This window comes from Meles meles, chromosome 3 (genome assembly GCF_922984935.1).
Source record: "Meles meles chromosome 3, mMelMel3.1 paternal haplotype, whole genome shotgun sequence".
Lineage (NCBI taxonomy): Eukaryota > Metazoa > Chordata > Mammalia > Carnivora > Mustelidae > Meles > Meles meles.
The window spans coordinates 125,228,078-125,248,467 of record NC_060068.1 but is presented as its reverse complement, the minus strand read 5'-3'; the positions used below and the strand labels follow the sequence as shown (position 1 = coordinate 125,248,467).

The following is a 20,390-nucleotide window of genomic DNA, read 5'->3' as shown; positions in this document are numbered from 1 at the left end:
CTACAGGGCTATCTGCAAAAGTGACCTTCAGTCAGCTGGTGGTGGCCTCCAGACCCATGGCATTCTTCGTTTAGAAAGGCTGTGAGCTCCCAAGGATTCCTCGGGGCTGGGAAGGTGAGGGGTGAGTTCTGCCCTCACCTGCAAGCCCACTCATTGCACTTGCTCACCCATGTCCTTGCCTCTGGCCTCCTAAGATGCTTGGGCTCTCGCTCAGATTCTACCTGCATGGGGCCAGTTATCTAGTGAGTGCTGTGGGGTCAGGCTTCCTCCTTCCGTTTCTTGGTACTTCACCTGCCCCCAGGTCCCAGTTCTTCAGAGAGGCTTTCCTTGACTTCACCATGGAAAGTACCCCCAGCTATTTGGTCCTGTCAACTCGGGTGTCTGTATATATGTGTGTGTGTTTAATATTATATGATGTCTTTACTTGCTTATTTGTTTGACACTCAATTAAAAGTTAAGTTCCAGGAGAACAAGGACTTTGTCTTGATCATATTTGTGTTGTCCTCAATGCCTAGATGAGGACTGGCACATAGTAAATGTTGAATAAATGCTTGGGAAGGAATGAATAAAAGAGGGGGTGTAATTAGGCATTGGAGTGCCCAGGACCAGTCTTCTTCCACATCTTACTGAATGTTCTCTGCCCTGGAGTGGCTTCTTCCCCTGTACCCCTTAGCACCCAGTCTGTGACCATACAAATCATAGACCTGCAGACCTCAAGCCATGTGTTGGGCCTTCTCCCCCATTTCTCTCGAGACCTCTGAATCCTGTTTTCCCCACTTCATGTTTCAGGAAACCAATTGTTTTCACTAACTCCACACCAGACTTGTCCAAACCCCATGAATGTAGTAATCTTTGCCCCAGGGAGTGAAGGTCAGGAATAAAATTAACACACACACCAGGGAGAAGGGCTGAGTTTATGGTATTCACAAGAACATCACATAGCTCAGCTCTCCTGTGACTCATTCATTTATTTTAATGATATCAGATAATGACAGTCTGTTGAATCAAAAAATGCACATTATTTATCCCATAATGGTGAAGTGGCACTATAACATTGTTTTATAAAAACCATCTTAAAAGTTTTTTTTTGTTTTTTGTTTTTTTTCCCCTTAGAACCTATTGTGGAATTAGAGAAATAAGCTTTGCCAAGTGCCCTACTCTGTCTTTGCTTGTTCTGGCTAGGGGGCATCTCTCACCCACTTCCCCCAAGTGTTTCCTTTGGTACCGTCTAATTCACACTGGAACATTTGGATAAGTGCCCCCAAACCAGGCACTGCCCCAGCTTCCCAGCCATCACCCATCTGTTGTGTGGGACGGATACTTTTTTGGCCACCTAGAAGGTATCACAGGGTCTGTCTCAACCTTCACTCTTCCTGTGCTCACAGTGGAGAAGCAGGAAGAATGATGGCCTGGCTAGACACTTGAGTCTGTTCTGCCTCTGGTGTTAATTTGTTGGATGATCTTGGTCTCTGGTTTAGACACTCCCTTTCTCTGATTCTCAGGTTTATCCCTCACCAGGGATTCCTTCAGCTCTGATACCTGTGAGTTTTGAGGGGCAGGTTTACTTAGGCTAGAGGCTTCTCCTCCCAGCAAAGGCGGTGGGGGGGTTGCTTGGCCATAGGGCTCAATCTGATGGTAGCTTTGTATCTGGTGGAAGGCGAGGTTAGCTCCGTCCCCTTCCTGGCCATTCCCAGGTTCCTAAGGGTCATTCTTGGGGATTTCCTCTTTCTCTGGCCCTAGGAAATATCCCTCTCTTTCCTTGCCCCTCTTTCCCTTGTCCTGTCCTCTTTCTGAAGCATCAGACTCCAGTTCCCTTCTGAAATTGAAAACACAAAGCCATCTTCTCCATGGGGCCTGTTGGCATGTCAATCACAGCAACAACCATAGCAGTAACAGCTTACATGAAAGGTTTTTAGTTTACACTTTACAAAAAGAACTTTTAAATACATCATCTCATAACCATTTTAGGGTCCCTTGATTGAGTCAAAGGGATTCTCCCTTCCCCTGAATCCTGCTCAGGAGGAAACCAAGCCCAAGCCCCCTTTCACATATGCCCGTCCCACACGTAAACACTGAACCACACTTTTAAGCATGCAAGTTATCTGACTGACCTCTTCCTGCTCTGGGGCACTAGAATTTAGCTGTTGAAATAACATTTTAATTTGCGTTTGTTAGAGAAACTTCCTTTTGGGGAGAATTTTCTTAATCTTGGATTAGGCATTTCATAAAATCAGGGCTTGTAAAATGGAGGGGAAGTGTCAAAATTACCCTCAAGCCCCACTAAGACCCTGGCTGACTGCAGCTGGGCTCGGGAGTAGGTGCAGGGCATGGCTGGCAGAGGCAAGGCTTGCATTCCTTGGGGGTGGCAGAGGGAAAGCTGGCAGCCTGTCAAGTCTTCCTAGCAAGTCAGGGACCCTGGGGCATGGCTCTCAAGATGGCAGGCTGAGTAGGCTTCATGTCACATGGAGAGAGGCTAGCTGGGAGTGTTGGTGGTAGAATAAGCCTAGGGTTTACCTGTGTGAGGTGGACTGAAGGCATGAGGGATGGGGAAGGGTACTGGGGAGATCTCAGGATACCTCTTTCAGGACTCTGGAACTACCGCAAAGACTTTTGGGACCTATCTGGAAATCAGCATTGTTTAGCTACAACAAACTCAAGTGAACAACTGGGAAGCCCCCAGAGCCATTTTGGGTGGCAGAGTGCTCTCTCCTCTTCCAAGACTGTCTCATCTTTGCCACCAATTCTCTTCCTAAAACAGACCTTGTCTCACTAGTCCCCTGCTTAAAAACCCTGCTGGGTCCCTGTGTTCTAGCCTGCCATACATGGCTCTGACTGCTTGAACCCTTGCCTTAACGTCTACCTCACTGATTCCTACTCCTTGATGTGCATCCCACACTCCTGCCAGCCTGGACCTCTGTTTCCCATACTGGGTCTTTGCCCTCTTTCACTGCTTTCTAATAGTCATTCCCTGGAAAGTTCAACTCCCTTTCTAACCATCCCACCCCCTGCCCCGGCAAACTCCTATTCATCCTTGAAGACCCGGGATTGGAGATTTCCTAGTCTGGACGGAGACTTCCCTTATTTATACTGCCATGAGGAAAACTCCTCCTATAATAAAGCAGTTGTCCCATGATGGGTTTTGCCCTGGACTGTAGGATCCTTACAGGCAGTTGTTGCCCTCCCATGAGGAGGAACTGCTGGAGTTTGGCAAACTGGGCCCAAATCTTGGCCCTATAACTTATTGGGCATCTGTTCTTATGCAAGCTCCTTAACTCCTCTGTGCCTCAACTTTCTCAACTGTAATATGGGTTGTAATGTCTTTACTACAGGGTTGTTTTGAGAATATGTATTATTTATATATTAGAATGGTATCTGATATATAATGTAGTAAGTACTAAGTGAATCTGTTAATATTAGAAGCACATCCACCATAAAGTACATTAAGTCCCTGGAACATAATGTATATTAGTACACACATTTTAAAGTAAGTTCCTCCATCTTATTTCTCCCTCCTTTCCCCTCCTCCTGGTCATCCCTTTCTTCTTCCCCGCACCCCCCCCCACCACCATCCCTTCTTTCCTTTTCTCCTTCCCTCCTTGTTTGCCACTTGCCTTGTGCTCTTCCATCTTCCTTTTCTGCCTCCCTCTTGATTCTTGAACTTTTTGGCCTACTGTTGGTCCTCACAGAACCATTAGGCTCCTCTGGGGAAACTCCATGCTGGAAGGTCCTCTGAGTTCCACATCACCCTCCCTCATACTTCTGCAGGGGAGGCTCCCAAGGGGCAGGAGGGATGAGCGAGAGACAAGGCATTGGGCCGAGCAGCTGAGCAGCTGAGCCCCTGAGCAGTCTGTACTAGTCTGAGGGAGCTGAGAGACGGGCAAATCTCCACTGGGTGAGCTGCCTTTGCTCACATTCCCTGATATATAACTCTGTCTAGAAGCTTTCTGGATACTGGGGGAACAGAACCAGACTTGAACACAAGCAGGAAAAATAGTAGTAAAGAACATCTACTTTCTTTTCCTGGTAGGGCTTGTCTGATGAACTACCTGTAAATTTCTTATGTTTACACTATTTAGAGAAGGAACCCAGAGCTTTGAGTCTGACTTTTCTACTTATCAGATATATAGCTTCAGGCCAGATACAGAGTTTGAAAGAGGCGTGTTTCATTGTTTGTGAAATGGGGCCATATGGCTTTACCCTTCTTATGGAAGCAGGAATTGCACAGAGCAGGGATGGCACAGATGAAAACAGGTGAAGTACTGATATGTGTTGGAAAGTGTTGCAGATGGGCAGGGCATTGTGATGACAGCTTATGAGGGTGGCCTGGAGGATCAGGTGGCAGAGGCTTGTTTGTCCCATAGCCAGATCCTCCCAGCAGTTTCCAGAGTTGGACATCTACCAGGGCTGTGGGCAGGCTGGGTTCCTGGCCTTCCTCATCCCCCTAGCCCTGGCTGCCTGCTCCCCTAGTCCTGCCTTCCAATGAGAGATGGGCTGGAGAGAAGAGGATGGTTCAGAACTTTCAAAGGAAGGGCCAGTGGTTGGGGCCTGAGGAGATGTCATTGACCCCTTCCATTGACTCACCTGGAGAGGGGCAGGGAAAGAGGCGGTGTTTTAAAATTTGGCAAAGCAGGCTCAGATGAAGCCTGTGGCAGAGTTTCCAACAACCCTGTAGTGGCAGGGAGGGCCAGCCAGGAGGGAGGAGAGGGGTCTGCAGGAAGTTTCAGAACCTGCTGGTGGCCTGGGGCAGGTGGGGGCAGCGACTGTGAGGCGGAGGTGGCCAGGGTGCAGCGGCTTTTCCTGGAAGGATGGCCTTCGGCAATCAGGACTTAAAAGCTGGGTGCTTTTAGGGAAGAAAAAGAGAGTCATTAAAAGTAAGAAGAAACAAAGAAAAATCTTTTCCTTCTCTTCCTCTTATCATTCCTTTTCCTGAGCTCAGTAAGCAGGTCTTGGTTTCTGCTGACACGATACTGTTTCATCAGCATAAACTTCCTTCTTTCTCCTCGGACAGGCTATCACTTCTTTATTCTTATCCTTTTGTTTTAAAACATTTTTATTAGTCTTTTTTCTTAAAATTTTTAACAGCTGTTTATAAAAACCACAACAAATACACAGGACTTGGTAAAAATAACTCACTATATGGTACATATACTCAGATGGTGTGATATTTATATAATAAAAGATGAAAATAGTCACTTTCCATAATAAAAATAAGTTCTATTTTTTGTTTATTTTACAATATACTTAATATTCTCTTCTTCTGCTTTCTCTCCAGCTTCTACTTCTTCACCTCGAATCTCAAGGGGGTCCCACATGGCTGTCCCAGCCCCACGAAGCTGGAGTCTGAGTGGTGGGGGGGCAGGTGGGCAGTCGGCCTTAGGAACATGGGCGGCAGCCGCACTCGAGGTGTCTCTCCACCTCCTCGACAAACGAGGAGCCGTCGGTGCACTGGAAGACGTATTTCCGCCGCTTGCTGCGGGTGGGTTGACAGCACTGGGGCCCACAGCCCCCACGACATTCCATGATGGGCACTTTGGAGGCCGTGGCACACGAGGCATAGCCCTTCTGGCGGCGGATCACCTCTCGGACCACCTCCCCCAAGCATGGGTTCTCTGCAGAGGGCAGAAGAGGTAAGGTCAGGGCCTGGGTACAGATGACCGGCCAGGGGCCATTCCTGGGCCGGCTGTCGACGAACATTGGTGGCCTGAAGACCCTTTGTACTTCTTCACGTGTCCTTCCACCTGCCTGTCCACGAACCCATGCAGCTGTTGCACAAATACGGAGTGCTTCTTCTGGGCCTGCCTTGCTGCTAGATTTACAACTAAGGCCTGAGCATTTCCTGGTGACAAAAGCAGGCTCTGTCCTTTCCTTCAAGGAACTCAAACACCACAGTAGATGTGGCCAAGGAGTAGGCTATGGGCTAAATCCTGGCCTCAGATTTTGATTGTGCCACCTAGACTTAGAAACCAAATTAAAGGTCACCATTAAAAACCTGAGGGTTTTGAAGGGTCAGGGGTGGGAGGTTGGGGGAACAGGTGGTGGGTAATGGGGAGGGCACGTTTTGCATGGAGCACTGGGTGTTGTGCAAAAAGAATGAATACTGTTACGCTGAAAAAATAAATAAAATGAGAAAAAAAAAAAAAAAAACCCACAAGATCAATTAAATACTGGGATTTCTAGCTTTGCCGAAAACCAGGAAGTCTCTAGTTTCGCCCAGTGCCCACTGGTATAGAGTTGAGACACTAATTCTCTCATCCCCGAAGTGAATGTGTGGTAAGGATAAACTGAGATGGGGGCTACAGAACTGAACAGGGCAAGACGTTGGATGTAGCCCAGGGCTGTGTCTCGGTACCTGCCGTGGAGTGAGGAGCTGAATGAGGCGTTAATGAGCCCTGAGAGCGGCCTGAATCTTCCACGCCCTGCCATACTCTGTGTGGACACTGGGAGGAGGTCTAAAGCAAAGCCCTGAGGAGAAGGAGGAGCTTAGATCCCTAGCCCTGCAGCCTGATCAAGACACTGATCATCCCTGAGCCACTCTCCTCGTCTGGAAGACAGTGAACCATTTCCCTGTTCCTCCTACTGCTTCACAGGTTACGAGCCTCAGAGGAGCCTGAATGAGAAAGGGTTCTATTCATTTTAATGAATTTTGGTAAGCATGATGTAACAAGCTCATAATTTAAAAAAAAATTACATGTTAGTGCCTGTGTACAATGTGGGGTGGTGGGCGAGAGCCCATGTGCCAATATGGTCATTGGGGAGTGTGAATGCTATTTTTGACAAATTTTCTGTTAAATCTCAGATTATTTCAAAATATATTACTTAATAAAAAATTTCAAAACCTGGTCTGTTTTGGTTGAGAATAGTATTGCAACTAGGTATAAATGTGAGAGTCCTTTAGAGACCGAGGGGTCTGCCTAGGAATCTGGGCCCAGGGAGGAAGACGACTTCTTTTTTTTCCATGCAGGAAAAAAAGCCCTTCTGGGGGAGGTAGATTTGAATTTTAATACAGTTCAGTTTTAATTTTCCTGTTTTTGAGCTTATTTCAAAATGAACAAACTCCACGGGTCAAGGTCACGGAGGAGGGGAAGGAGGAGGGCTTGGATCCCTGGGGTTGTGGGGCTAGTTACACAGCAGTGGACAACTGCTTCAGAGAGGGACGGTGTTCCCCCATTTTAAGATGAAGGTACAAGAGCATGCAGCCTCTGGGCTGGAACTGGACTGTTGGCAGTCTGGATCTATAGATCTATAGTCTAGCTCTGCCTCCCGTGGCTGCCTCCGGTCCCCCTCCCCTGCGCACAGTGAACCCACCTTGCTCGCAGTGCTCCCCACTAAAGCCAGGCTGGCACAGGCAGAAGGGCTCCCCTCGATCGGAGAAATGGCACTGCCCCTGGTGACACTTGAAGGCAGAGCAGGCGTTGGAGTCATTCTTGTGATCACACGTGGCCCCGCTGTAGCCTTCTGCACACTTGCACACGTACGAGGTCCCGGTTGGCACACATTTCCCGTGGTTGCAGCTGTTGGCAGAGGACAGAATGAGAAAGGGGAAGGCAGAGCACTGCAGAGGTTTTCTCTGTCCACCACAGCCAAGGCCCAGGCTCAGAGCGGGTCCTCATAGGTCTTCTCCATCCCATAGTCTGCCCTCTGCTAGCTCGGGCTGAGCAGCATCATCCGACCTGCTGGAGGCTCAGATCGTGCCAAGTCAGCTGCCAGCTGTGGCTACGAGGCTGGCTGGCTTGCCAACTCCCCTCTCCAAGTGGCAGGTCCTTGCTCTGAAGCAGCTAAGCATTCTCTAAATGTTGTAATTGCTCTGGCATCTTAATTGATAACATTGTCACTAGTGCACACCCCCCTCCCCCCAGCACCTCCCACCCACCCGCAGCGGTGCCAGGCATGGGGATAAGTACTTTACACCTGACATCATTCTTAACTTCTACAATCCCCTCTCCTCTGCGGCTCCGATGCTGCACATAGTCTTACCCACATCTCTGAGATGGAGAAACTGATGCTGAAACTCGTCATTCCACTTGACGGAGATAGGTGCTCTCAGCAAGGTGCTCACACACTGTCTCTAGGGGGACCTGCTGTTGGCTGTGTGAGCTCTTGCCCGCTTGAGCAGTCACACTGACATGGGTTCTGGGGACCGACTGACCACAGTCCTTCCAGCTTTCCTCAGTGCCGCTTCTTGGGCAGGGAAGGGCTACAGGCAGGGACTGAGTCCATGTGGGGAGCCCGGGCTCGCAGGGCACTGACCTGTGGCCCAGACAGGGGTCCCGGACTTCCTGGTCGCACAGCGGGCCGGTCCAGCCCGGGTGGCACTCGCACACCACGCTGTCCTTCTCCACGGAGCGGCACAGGCCATGCTTGCACACGGTGCAGGACTTGCAACCCGGGGACACTCCCAGGGCCTGTGGCGGGAGGGCCTTGAAGTCTTGCAGCTCGTTGTTGATGCGCACCTCATGGATGCAGCCGTGGAAGCCGCCCAGCGGCCGGTCTGTGCCCTGGCGCAGGGCCGAGAGGCCCGTGGAGGTGGGGATGCCTGTGGGAGGGGTGCCAGGACAGCTGCCTGAAGACCCTCCCCTGCCCACCAGCCCCTCTGAGCACGAAGGAGGGCTCTGGGTGCTCAGAGTTGAGTGCTCACAGCTCTCAGCATCTGCGGTTCAGATGGAAGGAATGGACCAAAACCTGGGCCCATAGCCACACAAGGGCTCCTAGCCTTTGTCCTGTACTTAACTCTTTAAAAAACGTGAATTTGCTGCCATCATTTTAAGTAGAGAAAATTTCCCCCCAAAACCCTTATTTCAAACTTCTTTAGAAAAAGAAGGTCTGGCTTGCCACTGGGCCACACCTGCTGGACAGAGGAGGACCACCTGCTCCAGGCAGGGGACAGAGGGTGTATCCCATTCCTCTGATGTTCCCACCAGACCTCCCCTGCCCCTTGTCACGGCCCCACAGAACATAGGGTAGGAGAGCTAGAGTTTGGGAGATAAGGGGTTTTGGGGAGCAGCCTTGCTCTGTGGAACTTGGGGATCTCCAGTGGGGGAGAAACTGGGTCCCTTCTGGGGCTGCTCTTGATGGAAGGCTTTCTCTGGGCCCCTGGCACCTGGATCAGCTGTTAACAGTACAGATTCCTGAGCCTTCTGGAGGGGTCTCCTTGGCAGGGAGGCCTTGGGAATCTCTTTGTTGAACAAGCCGCTCTGGTGACTTTTTTTTTTCTTTTGCACATAACCCTTTGAGAATTACAGGCCCTGGGCTGCATTTCAGGCCCAGGCTCTGCCAGACAGATGGCTACTTCCTTTTTGGCCTTGTATGACCTTCATCTCAAACGTGTACTACATATGTCACCTGAGCCTCACAGTGTTTGACGTGGTGGCAGAGCAGAGGGAATGTGACCTGAAGTCTGGATAGCAGGGCCTGGATTTGACCTCCCATCTCCTCCCACCCCTTTCCATCTTCACCTTTTCCCACCATTTCCATCATCTTTGTCTCCTGAACCACTTGTAGTTCCCTAGAAGGAGCCTATATTCTCTCCTTCTCCTCACCATGATCTGCTTATTTACCCTTTAGGGTAATCAGCTTGGTCGTCACTACCTCCAGGAAGCCTTTCCTGATATGCTTTGGCAGTGGATGGTGAGATCAGGGGAACCCCGGCCAGTAGGCCAGTAGGCCGGGGTGGGGGCCCAAGCACAGAGGGTGGGTGGGAGGTGGAGGTGATGGGGATGGGAGGGGAAAAGGTCCTTACCTCCGAGGTAGAGGGGGCTGTTGATGCCTACTGCCGGCTGCTTCTGGAGCTTTCCCAGGCTCTTGGGGACTCCTTTATCCACTACCAGGTTCAGGGTCTGGTTTAGCATCACCAGCTCCACACTGTGAAACTGCCCATCATTCACGGTCTCCACACTGGGCAGGAGAGAAGAGGCGAGAATCAGGTTTGCTGGGTGCCTCCCACAGCCAGGCACTGGCCCATGAACTTGGCCAGCATTCCTAGCATTTTGTTTTATTTTTCATTTGGAAATAACTTCAAACTTAAATAAGTTGCAAAAGTAGAAACAGTACAGAGAATACTTCTTAAACCCATAGATTCTCCTATTAGCCCCACTTGCTTTATCATGAATTTTCTGTCTCCATACCCATCTGTCTCCATAGACATGCATACACATAGATGTATATACATATATACACTCTGAATCCTTAAAAGTTACATACCTTTCCCTTATCCCCAAATGTCTCAGTGTGCATTTCCTAAGGACATGGATATTCTCCTACGGAAGCAAACTGCAATTTTCAACTTTGGTAAATTTAACATTGGTAACATACTTGTATCTACTCAGGCTGGATTTTAATTTTTCAGTGGATCCAGTAGCATCCTTATAGCATTTTTTCCCCTTCCAGGACAAGAGTCAGTCTACGGCCATGTCGTGCATTCAGTTATATTATTTGCATTTCTTTCTAGAATTTTACAGAGTTAAGCAAATGGCATGCCACTAGGACCATTATTAACATGTTTTTCTTCAGTTGCTCCATTTCCCCCATAAGCATCAGTAAGGATATAAAGCTAGCATTGTTCTAAGAACTCCTGCCCATGAAAAGAATATTTCAGGGTGATTTACAGTTTTCCTAGTACATATGAAAAACAAAGGCTCTCAATAGTTTGTGCCATCTAATTCATCTCCTGCGCCTCCAGTATGCTGACCATAAGTGGATTAGTAACATCGCACGACACTGCTTCACATGTTTACAGCATTACAGAGACGAGGAAAGAGGGGTGCCTGGGGGTGCTCAGTTGGTTAAGTGTCTGCCTTCGGTTCAGGTCATGATCTCATCAGTGTCCTGGGACCAAGCACTGCATCAGGCTCCCTGCTCGGCACAGAGTCTGCTTCTCCCTCTGCTCCTGCCATAGGTAATCTCTCTGCCCCCCCTCATAAATAAATAGATAAATAGATAGTTAAAATCTTTTTAAAAAGACAAGGAGACAGAAGGTCAGGGAGGTCAAATAATGCTCCTAGGCCCCCATAACTAGAGCAGGACTGTACAATGAGGTCCGTCTAGCTTCAAAGCCCACACATACGTTCGTTTCCCGCGTTGCCTCCCTCAGTCCCAACAGCCCTCAGTGAGGGCTCATGAGGGAGGTGCAAGAGCCAGGCATCGTGCTGCATGGCTCTCTGCTCTTTTTGGACCCTCACCATCATTCTGTCAAGTGGCATCAGATACCCCATTTCACAGATCAGACCAATGAGGCCCAGAGAGGTGAAAGGATTTGTCTGAAGCCATCCAGCTAATAAGTTCCAAAAAGAAAATGCATAGGCAAAACTTTTGACCCCAAACTTCTGCTCTTTCTGCTATTCGATCCTTGGCCGGGGCTGGGAGGGAGACGTGAGTGCAGGTGACAGGCATTTGGAAATACCATACTCCTTCTCTGAGCCCTCAAGTGGAGAGGGAACCTCCGCATGCACCACCGCCATCTGACTGATAGGGCAGAGTTCAGCTGCCTCCTCAGCCCTTTTCGACTGAAGGGAGTTTCAGCAGAGAGGTGAGGAAAATACTTGGGGGAAGAGAGGCTCACATGGGGTGGAGTGGAGAAAGCAGAGTCTGTCCTAGCCCCTTCCTTGGCGGCCCCATGACAACTCAGAACCCCTCTGGTCTCAGTCTCCTCACTGTAAAAGGGGGAGGACAACCTGACAGAATTAGCGTGATGAACGAATCAGAGGAGGGACCTGAAGGTGCCTTATAGACTGTAAATCACTGGGAAAATGTGACCATCATCAGTAGTGTTGGCTGGTCTGCTAACAGCAGCAGGAACCCACCATTGCCTGCAAACTAGCGACTCCTGCTCTCATGCTGCTGATCTCTGGGAGAAAGTGCTGGTTGAGGGGGACATGCAGGGGTGCAGGACCCTCCCAAACCCATCATGACCATTCTCTTCTCTCCCATCCATCCATCCTCCATCCATCATCTACCCTTCCAGCCGTCCGTCTCGCACTCGCTGGATGTCTGCTCCGAGCCACACTGTCTCAGGTGCTAGGGATCAGTGGCAAACAGGACAGACACTCACAGAGCTCATGTTTCCTCAGCCTTCCCTCCAAACCAAACGACAAATATGTCAGAGTACGGGTAGGTCAAGAAATAGGGCAACAGAGGTGGAGTGGTAGCTAAGAGTTCACTGGAGGATCTCATTTGTGACGGGGAGTCAGGAAGTCAAAAGAAGATAGAGCTGTTCTATTCCAGCAGCTTCTAACTGCTCTAAGTAGTGAGCTGAGGAAAAGGCTGAGACCCGTGCTCCTGCAGACGAGTTGATGGTGGTGGTGGTGGTGGTGGGGGGTGGGGATGAGGCCGGTGTGTGGAAACTATAAGCTTCTGACCTGGAGTCCTAACGCAGCTTTTAAACATACATGCAAGAACATGCAGCTGTGTCCCCAGACCGTCTGGTAAACTGACGCTGTCCCGAATGAGCTCCCCATCCCCGAGCCGCGTGACTAACGCTGGGCAGCCACCTGTCAAGAGACGAGGCTGTAGAGAGGCCACAGCTCTGGTTGGGTGGTCTTGGCATTTCCTTCTGACTAAAATTCAGGGAGTCTGAGGCAGCTGTTATAAACACACAGACACAGTGAACAAACACACACCACTAACCCCTTCCTGGCCACGAGCGCCAAGCCTGTTGCTTGCTTCCTTCCTGGGCTCCATGTGCTGGCCCAGGCCCTGGCAAGCCCTCGCTGAGGGCCCCAGGCTGGAGACAGTGGTTTGGTAGGAGCCGCAGGAGCAGAGAGGACGTAAGGCCACCCCTCCCGCCCCGAGTAACTGCTAGGGTCCCCAGTGCCCCAGCCGTTCGGGTCTGTGGAGGGCCTCCTCTGATTCCCACAAGGGGAGTCCTAGGCAGGCCCCTTCCTCCAGCTATATATGAACTTCTGCTAGTTCCTGCTCGGGTGTTGGAGAGATCTGTTCTCACACGGGCCTTCCAACTGAGGTACCCTGGGCAAATCCCACCACTCTGTAGACCCGAGGTTCCATTTCCACACTCCAGCGATGGCACGGAGGTCGACCTCGCCATGCTCTGATGGACAGCACATGGTTCCTGATACTTAGCAAGCAAAGGTAGAATGATGATCTCCTCCACCCTGACCCTGGGCTTGGAGTTGGGTGTGGCAGGAGGGACCAAGTCGGGGAGCAGGTTCGTGGACCCTAGAAGAGCTCTTCTACCTTCTAGCTGCCCAGGCTTTGGGTTTCTGTTTCCGCTGGCTAATAACCATCTCTGAGGAAGCCACTCATGAGCCCCATTTTACAGGGAGGGAACCTAAATAACTTGACCAAGGACACACTGGTAGGAGGTGGGAGAAGTGAGGTTCAAAGTCAGGACTTGTTCCAAATCCAAACCTCCCATAACCTGTGCCAATAGGGGCTCCTGGGTTAATAGGATGCCTTCCTGGTACATCTCTGTTAGGGTCTCCTGGAGGTGATGCCTAAAGCCAGTGATTTTCAGACTGCAGGTCCCTGGAGGTTTGGGGTAGGTGGTGCTGCAGGCTCTGATTATCCACCACCATCTCATAAATCAGGATGGCTCCATTTCTTCTCACTGTTTTTTCCTTTGCTAATCTTGGCCCTTGAAGTAAATGAGAAAAATGGCTCTGATGCTCTAAGAAAAAAGGTTGGGGTAAAACAGACAAAAACCCCCCAAAGCAACCCAAAACTATCTGCTGTTAACTCTAAAAGAAAGGATCCTACTAAGGTTCCAAGCCCCATAATTAGTCTCCTGGAGAGAGATGTAGGGATTACAGGGGAGACAACCGGGCTCTGAGAGTCTTCCTCAGTATCCACTGGGCCAGATGAACCAGCATCACGTGGGAGGTGGACAGCACTGGATGTGTCAGAGCTCTCTGGGTGGCTCCTGTCTGGGAATGGCATGAGGACACTTCAAGTTCTCTTCCTTCCTCCCTCCTTCCCTCCTCCCTTTCTTCTTTCCTTCCTTCCTTCCCTCCATCTCTCCCCCACTTCCTTCCTCCTCCCTTCTTCCCTCCCTTCCTTCCTTCATCCAACCTTCCTTCCTCCCTTCCTCCCCCTTTTTAAAAGTAGGCTTCTTGCCAAGTTGGACTCACAACCCTGAGATCAAGACCCGAGCTGAGATAGAAACCTGAGCTGAGATCAAGAGTCAGACGATTAACTGACTGAGCCACCCAGGCGCCCCCTCTTCTGCTTTTAATACCAATAGCAGGCACATGTTCTGTGATACTCTGTGCTAAGCACTTGACCTGCATTCTCTCATTTAACCCTAATAACCCCCACAGGGGAGGTACAATGTTTTTTTCCATTTTAGAGATAAGAGGCCTAAGGCTCAGAGACTTAAGGTGTCCAGCTCACAGTCTTAAAGTGAGAGTGGTGGAGGCAAGACTGAAACCCAGGATCCTAAGCCAGAGGACCCTACTCCACCGTGAAATGAATCATCCTTCCTCCAGGTACTGGGCATGTTCACCTGGATGCTGAGTTGTGGCCACTAGGTGGCGATAGAGTCTCACAGGACCAAATCATCCCGGGATTTCTGTTAAGTGGTAGCCTGAGACATAAAGACCACATGGCAGCGACACCAGCCCCCTCCCCTGGCCCCCAACTCCTGGACTGTGGCTGCATGGTCTTTCTCTCTCTCTCTCTTGCCCTGGCCATCATGCCTCAGCATGGTGGAAAAGTGGGTTCTGGTGGGAACCTGACCTGGGTTTGAATCTCTGCTCTGCCACTTTACTAGCTTCTGTGCTACGGGGCCAAAGACTTCATCTGAGCATCACGCAGCTCATCCCTAAAATAAGAGTGATGACGCTTGCCCGGGACTTGTGGGGAGGGGCGAGGGAGAAAAAGACGTTGGCAGTGGATGGGACTGTGGTAATTAAGACTCAGGGAGCCTGCACTGTGGGCTAACCAGAGTTGTCTTGTGGCCCACACTTAAACACTGAGCTATTGCACATAGAAAGCCCGGGTTTCTAGCTTCTCTTAATGACCTGCATTCCCACATGGCAGCATCTGCTGAGCTGAGGTCAGCGGTCCCTTTGGACAAAGCCTCTGGTCTCCAGGCTACCACAGTCAGCTTTCCCAAATCTGTTACCTTACTTGGCCCCTTGGCCTCGCTGGTAGGAAATACTGCCTGGATTCCCTCTGACAAGTCTCAGAACTCAGCAACAGTGCAGCCTGTTCCCATTCTGGGGCAGGTAGGGGCTCAGACAGGCTTTACTGTGTGTTTGCCCTGGAGCCCGGGGTAGGACCTTGAAGTACAGCACCCCCACCTGTGACTACAGCTGGGCAGATGAAAAAAATCAGGCACCCCCATGAAGGTGGCCCAGAAGGCAGCTGCTCCAGGCCTGCAAATCCCTGCTGGGGGGTGCTAACTTCTCATTCTCACTCTGGGGACTGTCCATGGGGCCTCAGTGGGCAGAATTTTGCAAGCTACCAATTCCCCTGATTAAATCAGCTTTGGTTTGTCACCTTGGCCCTGAGGCTGAGGAGGCCTTCCTAGGTGGCCAGAGGTCACCACAGTGACTCTGTGCTCTCCATTAACCCCAGCCACTAAGCATGGCTTCTGTACATACTGACGGGATCTCCCCCTGCCCAGGGCCTTCTCACTTCTCTGCCTGTGGAAATGCTTGTCAGCCCCAGCTCCAGCCTGAGCTCAAATGTTACCTCTTCCTCCAGGGAGCCTTCCCTGGTTCTCTGAACAGAAATGTCTGCTCCTTCGATGTCCCATAGCATGTATCAGTGTCTTCTGGGAGACCTATTTATTTCTGCCTCTGTGACTATTGCTTGTTTCTACACCTGCCTTCTTTTCTGGACTGTGTTTTGTTTAACTCTGTGTCCCCCATACCTTGTCCAAGACCCGGCCCACATAAGGCACCTGGGAGATGTTTACTGAGTGAAAGAACACACTGCTGGGGCACGGTGGGTGCTGCCTCCGAGAAGCCTAGAAACAAACCCATTTTAGATACAGGATTTCTGGAGACTTGAGTCCTTTAGGACTGTGAGTGGCAGGACACTAAGGGTCTGTCCCTAGGCTTGGCACACAGACCTAGGCATGGGCATCCTTTATTGGGTTTGTCCCGGGGGTAAGAGAAAGAGCCTGGGGTCTCCCGGGGCCCTGCACTAACCCTCAGCCCGCTGGCTCCCTGACGAGGGCTATAGGAGAGAATTCTCTAGCTTCCCATTTCATTCCTCACATCCCGAGTCAGGCATTAGCAAAGGGTTCCAGCATTCTCACCGACAACATCACCCTGCAACAGTTCATGTCAGTGTGGGGCATGGGCTCCCAGCTCTGGACAGAGCCCAACTTCTCCTGAAACTTTCTTCTGCAGCACCTTCTGTCTGCGACATGCCCACGTCAAGGCTCAGTTTGCCAAGCACCTTCGCACCCCCAGCCCTCAGCACCCCCCAAAATGCATCCTGCAATTATGCACAGTGCACAGGGGAGGAAAGAGACGTTTCCAGAGTATGTGAAAGAGCACTTTACTGGGGCACCATCAGCCCTGCCACAGAGAAGACCGTTTGGAAACAAACCCATTTTATAGGCTTTCAGATGTGTCTGACACCACAGGTCCATGACCATGACCAGTGGCTCCAAGAACACAGACGTTGGGAGGCCCCAACTCTAGGGAACTCTTGAGGCCATTGAGGTGAGTTTCTTCTCCTGGTGTCCATTGTAGCCCACCATCCTAACCTACCTGGGGTTCCCTCCACCCACCCTCTGCTGTGCACCTTCTGTCTGGTCCAGCCCTTTGTACTGTCCCTTAGGCTCGTCATTGCTCTTCTCCCGGCCTGCTGGCCCACCTGCTCTCCCTGCTCACGTAAACTCCACCCTTTCTTCAAGACCTGTCACAAAAGGCTCTTCCTCCAGGAACGCTTCCTGTGTAAGCTGCCACTTCTCAGACTTGTGCATCGAATCACCTGGAGGCTCCTTAAAACTGATGGCTGGGCCCTAGCCCAGAGCTTGTCGGTAGGTGTGGGGTGAGGTCTGAAAATGGGCATGTCAAGTTCCTGGCTGCTGCTGCTCTGGAACCCCACTTTGAGAACCACTGGTTTAAACCAATGGTTTTCAACTGGGCTTGTTGGGAGTTGTTTGGGGGGCCTTCATGACAGTGAGTATGAGGGAAGAAACTGCTCCCTCTCAGCCCCGTGGGACAGTTTTGCTTCTGCGTTTTTAATATTTTGATTTCAGTATAAAGTTGTGACTGCATAAGTGACTCAGCTCCTGGGAAAAAGGTCTGTAAACTGCTACCCGTCCCCAGTCCCAGTGACCGTGCGCCTGCTTCTAGAGGGGAAGGCTGGCCTCCAGATGTGGTCTCTCTCATACGCGTGCTTTCCCCCAAGAAATGGCTCTCCCGCCACTGACAGTTTTTATGTGATTTTAGGTGGAACGCAAGCATTTCTCATTTTAATGGTGATTTTTGTAATAATTACAAAAATGTAACAAATAATTTATTAGCTTAGTATTTATTTTACTGAGGAGTAGAAAAAAAACCTAACACTGAACTAGCATATCTGTGATTTCACCAATGAGACGACTTGAGATGAAGCTAAAAGGAAAGAGGGCGCGGATTTAAAAGCTGATGTAAGGCAGCCTGCTATGGAACAGGACAGCTGACGTGCGGTATTTTTATACTTTGACGGAAAAATCAGGGTGACTGTTGGAAAGACAAGTTTAGGGAAAAACCATCCTTCAGAACAGTTTGAAAGTCACTTAAGAAGAGTCCTGCTCCCTCGTGCTCTGGGATGTCTTCCCCTTGAGTTGCAAGCTAATCTCCCCCTGTTTTCTTTCCTAAACTAATAAAAGATTAGGATGACATTTTGAAAAGGGCAGCTCATTAAGCAGCCTCTTCCCCATTGGCGCATGCGCTCCTGCACAGTAGCCAGCTGGCCATTTATCTTATGGTAATGAGGTGTCATCTCCCCGCGGGGGTCAGCCTTCCTGTCCTGCCTCTTCCTCCAGCATCGCCCCTCCCCCCGCCCGCAGCTCCGAGCTGGGGAAAGTTGGGGGGGAGCGAGGGGCGGGCAGGGAGGAGCGGCTTCAGAGCGGGCCCTGGCGTCTCCTCACAGGGCTCGTGCCTTGGCGCGTGGCGCTGTGGTTCTTACCTGTACACCGTGGTGGGTGGGGAGCTCAGACTGTCATAGACAAGCCTCACGTGGCCCTGGTACAGCTCCAGCGCCAGGGGGTCATTGTCTCCCTTGTAGAGAAGGATGCCGTTGTCCTTGTCCGTGGCCACCTGGAAAGAGGCATGTGGGTTAGGGCTCCCCTGAGGCCTAGCCTCCCCAACCCCGCCCTCACAGAGACCTCTTCCAGGCGGCATCTTCTGGATGAACCCCAGATCTGAATCCACATCCCCCTTTCCTCCTCTGTCTAGTGGGGGAGTTTTCTAGAGCGCTGATACTTACCCTCCAGCAAGTGCTGATGGAGCAATTCAATTCAGTAACTATTTACTGAGGACCCACTATGTGCCACTTTATTTATGTACAGAAACATTAGATTATTATGTATAAGATATATATACATATACACATATATAACATATAATTTATGTAATATATAATCATGTATTTTATTGTGTGTGCCGGTGTTGGAGGTGGGTCAGGACCCTTGAGTTCTAATTGCCTCTCCCACCAACATACAATGGGATCCCACCCAAATCCTTGCTCCCCTCAGGGCCTCGGTCTCTCTGTATAAAGTATGATGATAATCATGAACAAAATGCTAACAATGACCATTGCATTCAGTGTTTACTATGAACGAGGCACTGTGTTAAGAGTCATCTGGGGAATTTTTAAAAACACCTGTGTCTAGGCTTTACCCCAAATCAACTCCAGATGAATCTCTGTGGGGCGGGACCCAGGCAAAGATAATTTTAGGAGTTCTCCAGGTGATTCTAATGTGGTGCCAGGGCTGAGAACTCCTGGTTTCAGAGGCTGCTGCCCAGAGGGTACCGTGCTGCAGGGATGGGATCCTCTGACCAGCCTGTCCGCTCCTACCACCTAGCACAAGTGCAGCCTGAAGGACTGGAAACGGAGCAGCTGGTCTGACGGGACCTCTGGATGTCTGTGGCACTGGGCTAACTGGGACCCAATATTCAGATGCCTGGGTCGGTGGGACAGAGAGGAGAAGGCAGGAGGGCAAGGAGGAGAATGCAGGAGAGGCGGATGATAGCCAGAGCCGCCTCCTTGTGAGTGCCCAGGGTCAACCCTCATCTCAGAGGCCTGCCCGCTGCACTGGGTGCTCCAAAAGCCAAGGCAGTCTAACGTTGTGCGTTTCTGCAGCCCCACCACCTGCAAGGGGCCTGGACACAAAGGCACTCAACAGATCTGTGTTGAATAAATATTTTTGCCATAAGCTTAAAGCTGGGCCAGTGCGGCCATAAGCAAAAGGAGAGCAGGGCCCTAGTCAGTGCCATGTGGCGGGGGCCACAGGCTGGCCTGCATCCCTTTGCTGTGTCTCTGTGGTTCATGGGAGCACCCATGCACTCTCACAACACCCAGGGCTGGCACCGGCCCTCTGTTTGTCATCTTACTCTGGACAAGGGGCTCTGTCTGTCTTGCCCACCATCAAATCCCCATTGTCAGCACAGTGCCTGACATACAATATTTGAGTGACTATTTTCTAGGTAAATGAATGGATGTGGCTGGGAATGGGGGCTGCCATTTGCGGTGCAGCCAGTCAGGACTTGTCCTAAGAACAGTGGTGGTTCTCAGAATGGTCGGAGCTTGGGGGCATGCTGGGGTGAGGCGCACCTGTAGGGAGATGTTGGCCTGGGGCCGGACCTTGGCGGAGGCTAGTTCCACGTAGGAGTCTTTGCCCACAAAGTTGACGGTGATGAGCTTCTCGCACCTCGGGCCAGCGAAGCCTGGGGGGCAGCGACAGGTGGGTTCCTGCTGTACCACGATGCACTGGGCCCCATTCTGGCACTCATACTGGTCACAGGGACTGGTCTGAAGCAGGACCATGGGTGGGGGCTGCTCACAGAGGAGCCCGCTGGGAGGAGGGGAGAGAAGATGGAGGAGGGATGAGGGGTGGACCGTGAGAGGAGACAATCAGAGTTACTTTGTCCAAAGGGCCACTAACAGAGAGGAAAGAAAGATGGGAACTGGGGCTTGTTCCAGCCCTCCCACTAACTGGGGTAAGCCCTTTTCCTTCTCGAAGCCCCCATTTCCCCATTTTTACAATATGGTTGGATGAGAGCCCCCAAATTTCAGTGTCATCAGACTCTTCTGGCATAAATTTGTTTAAAGCACAGATTCTCACCCATCAACAGGTGAATGGCCAAACAAAGGTGGCACACATGTACAATGGAATATTATTTCAGCCTTAAGAAAGGACATTCTGGCACCTGTTACAAAGTGGATGAACCTCGAGGATGTGAAATGAAGCAGTCACAAAAATGCAAATACTA

The 20,390-nt window shown here is 50.7% G+C and overlaps 1 protein-coding gene across 1 annotated transcript in view; it reads right to left on the bottom strand.

Moving 5' to 3' along the window:
* Positions 1-955: 955 nt before the first annotated feature.
* SLIT3 (slit guidance ligand 3) overlaps positions 956-20,390 on the bottom strand; it is a 597,085-nt gene continuing 577,650 nt past the window's right edge. Inside the window, exons 31-36 of the mRNA XM_045999729.1 lie at positions 19,732-19,972; positions 18,085-18,215; positions 9,737-9,891; positions 8,248-8,533; positions 7,306-7,511; positions 956-5,609 (exon numbers count right to left, since the gene is read on the bottom strand). Coding sequence (XP_045855685.1) covers positions 5,374-5,609; positions 7,306-7,511; positions 8,248-8,533; positions 9,737-9,891; positions 18,085-18,215; positions 19,732-19,972 — 1,255 coding nt within the window. The 3' untranslated portion in view covers positions 956-5,373. The remainder of the gene's footprint in view (positions 5,610-7,305; positions 7,512-8,247; positions 8,534-9,736; positions 9,892-18,084; positions 18,216-19,731; positions 19,973-20,390) is intronic.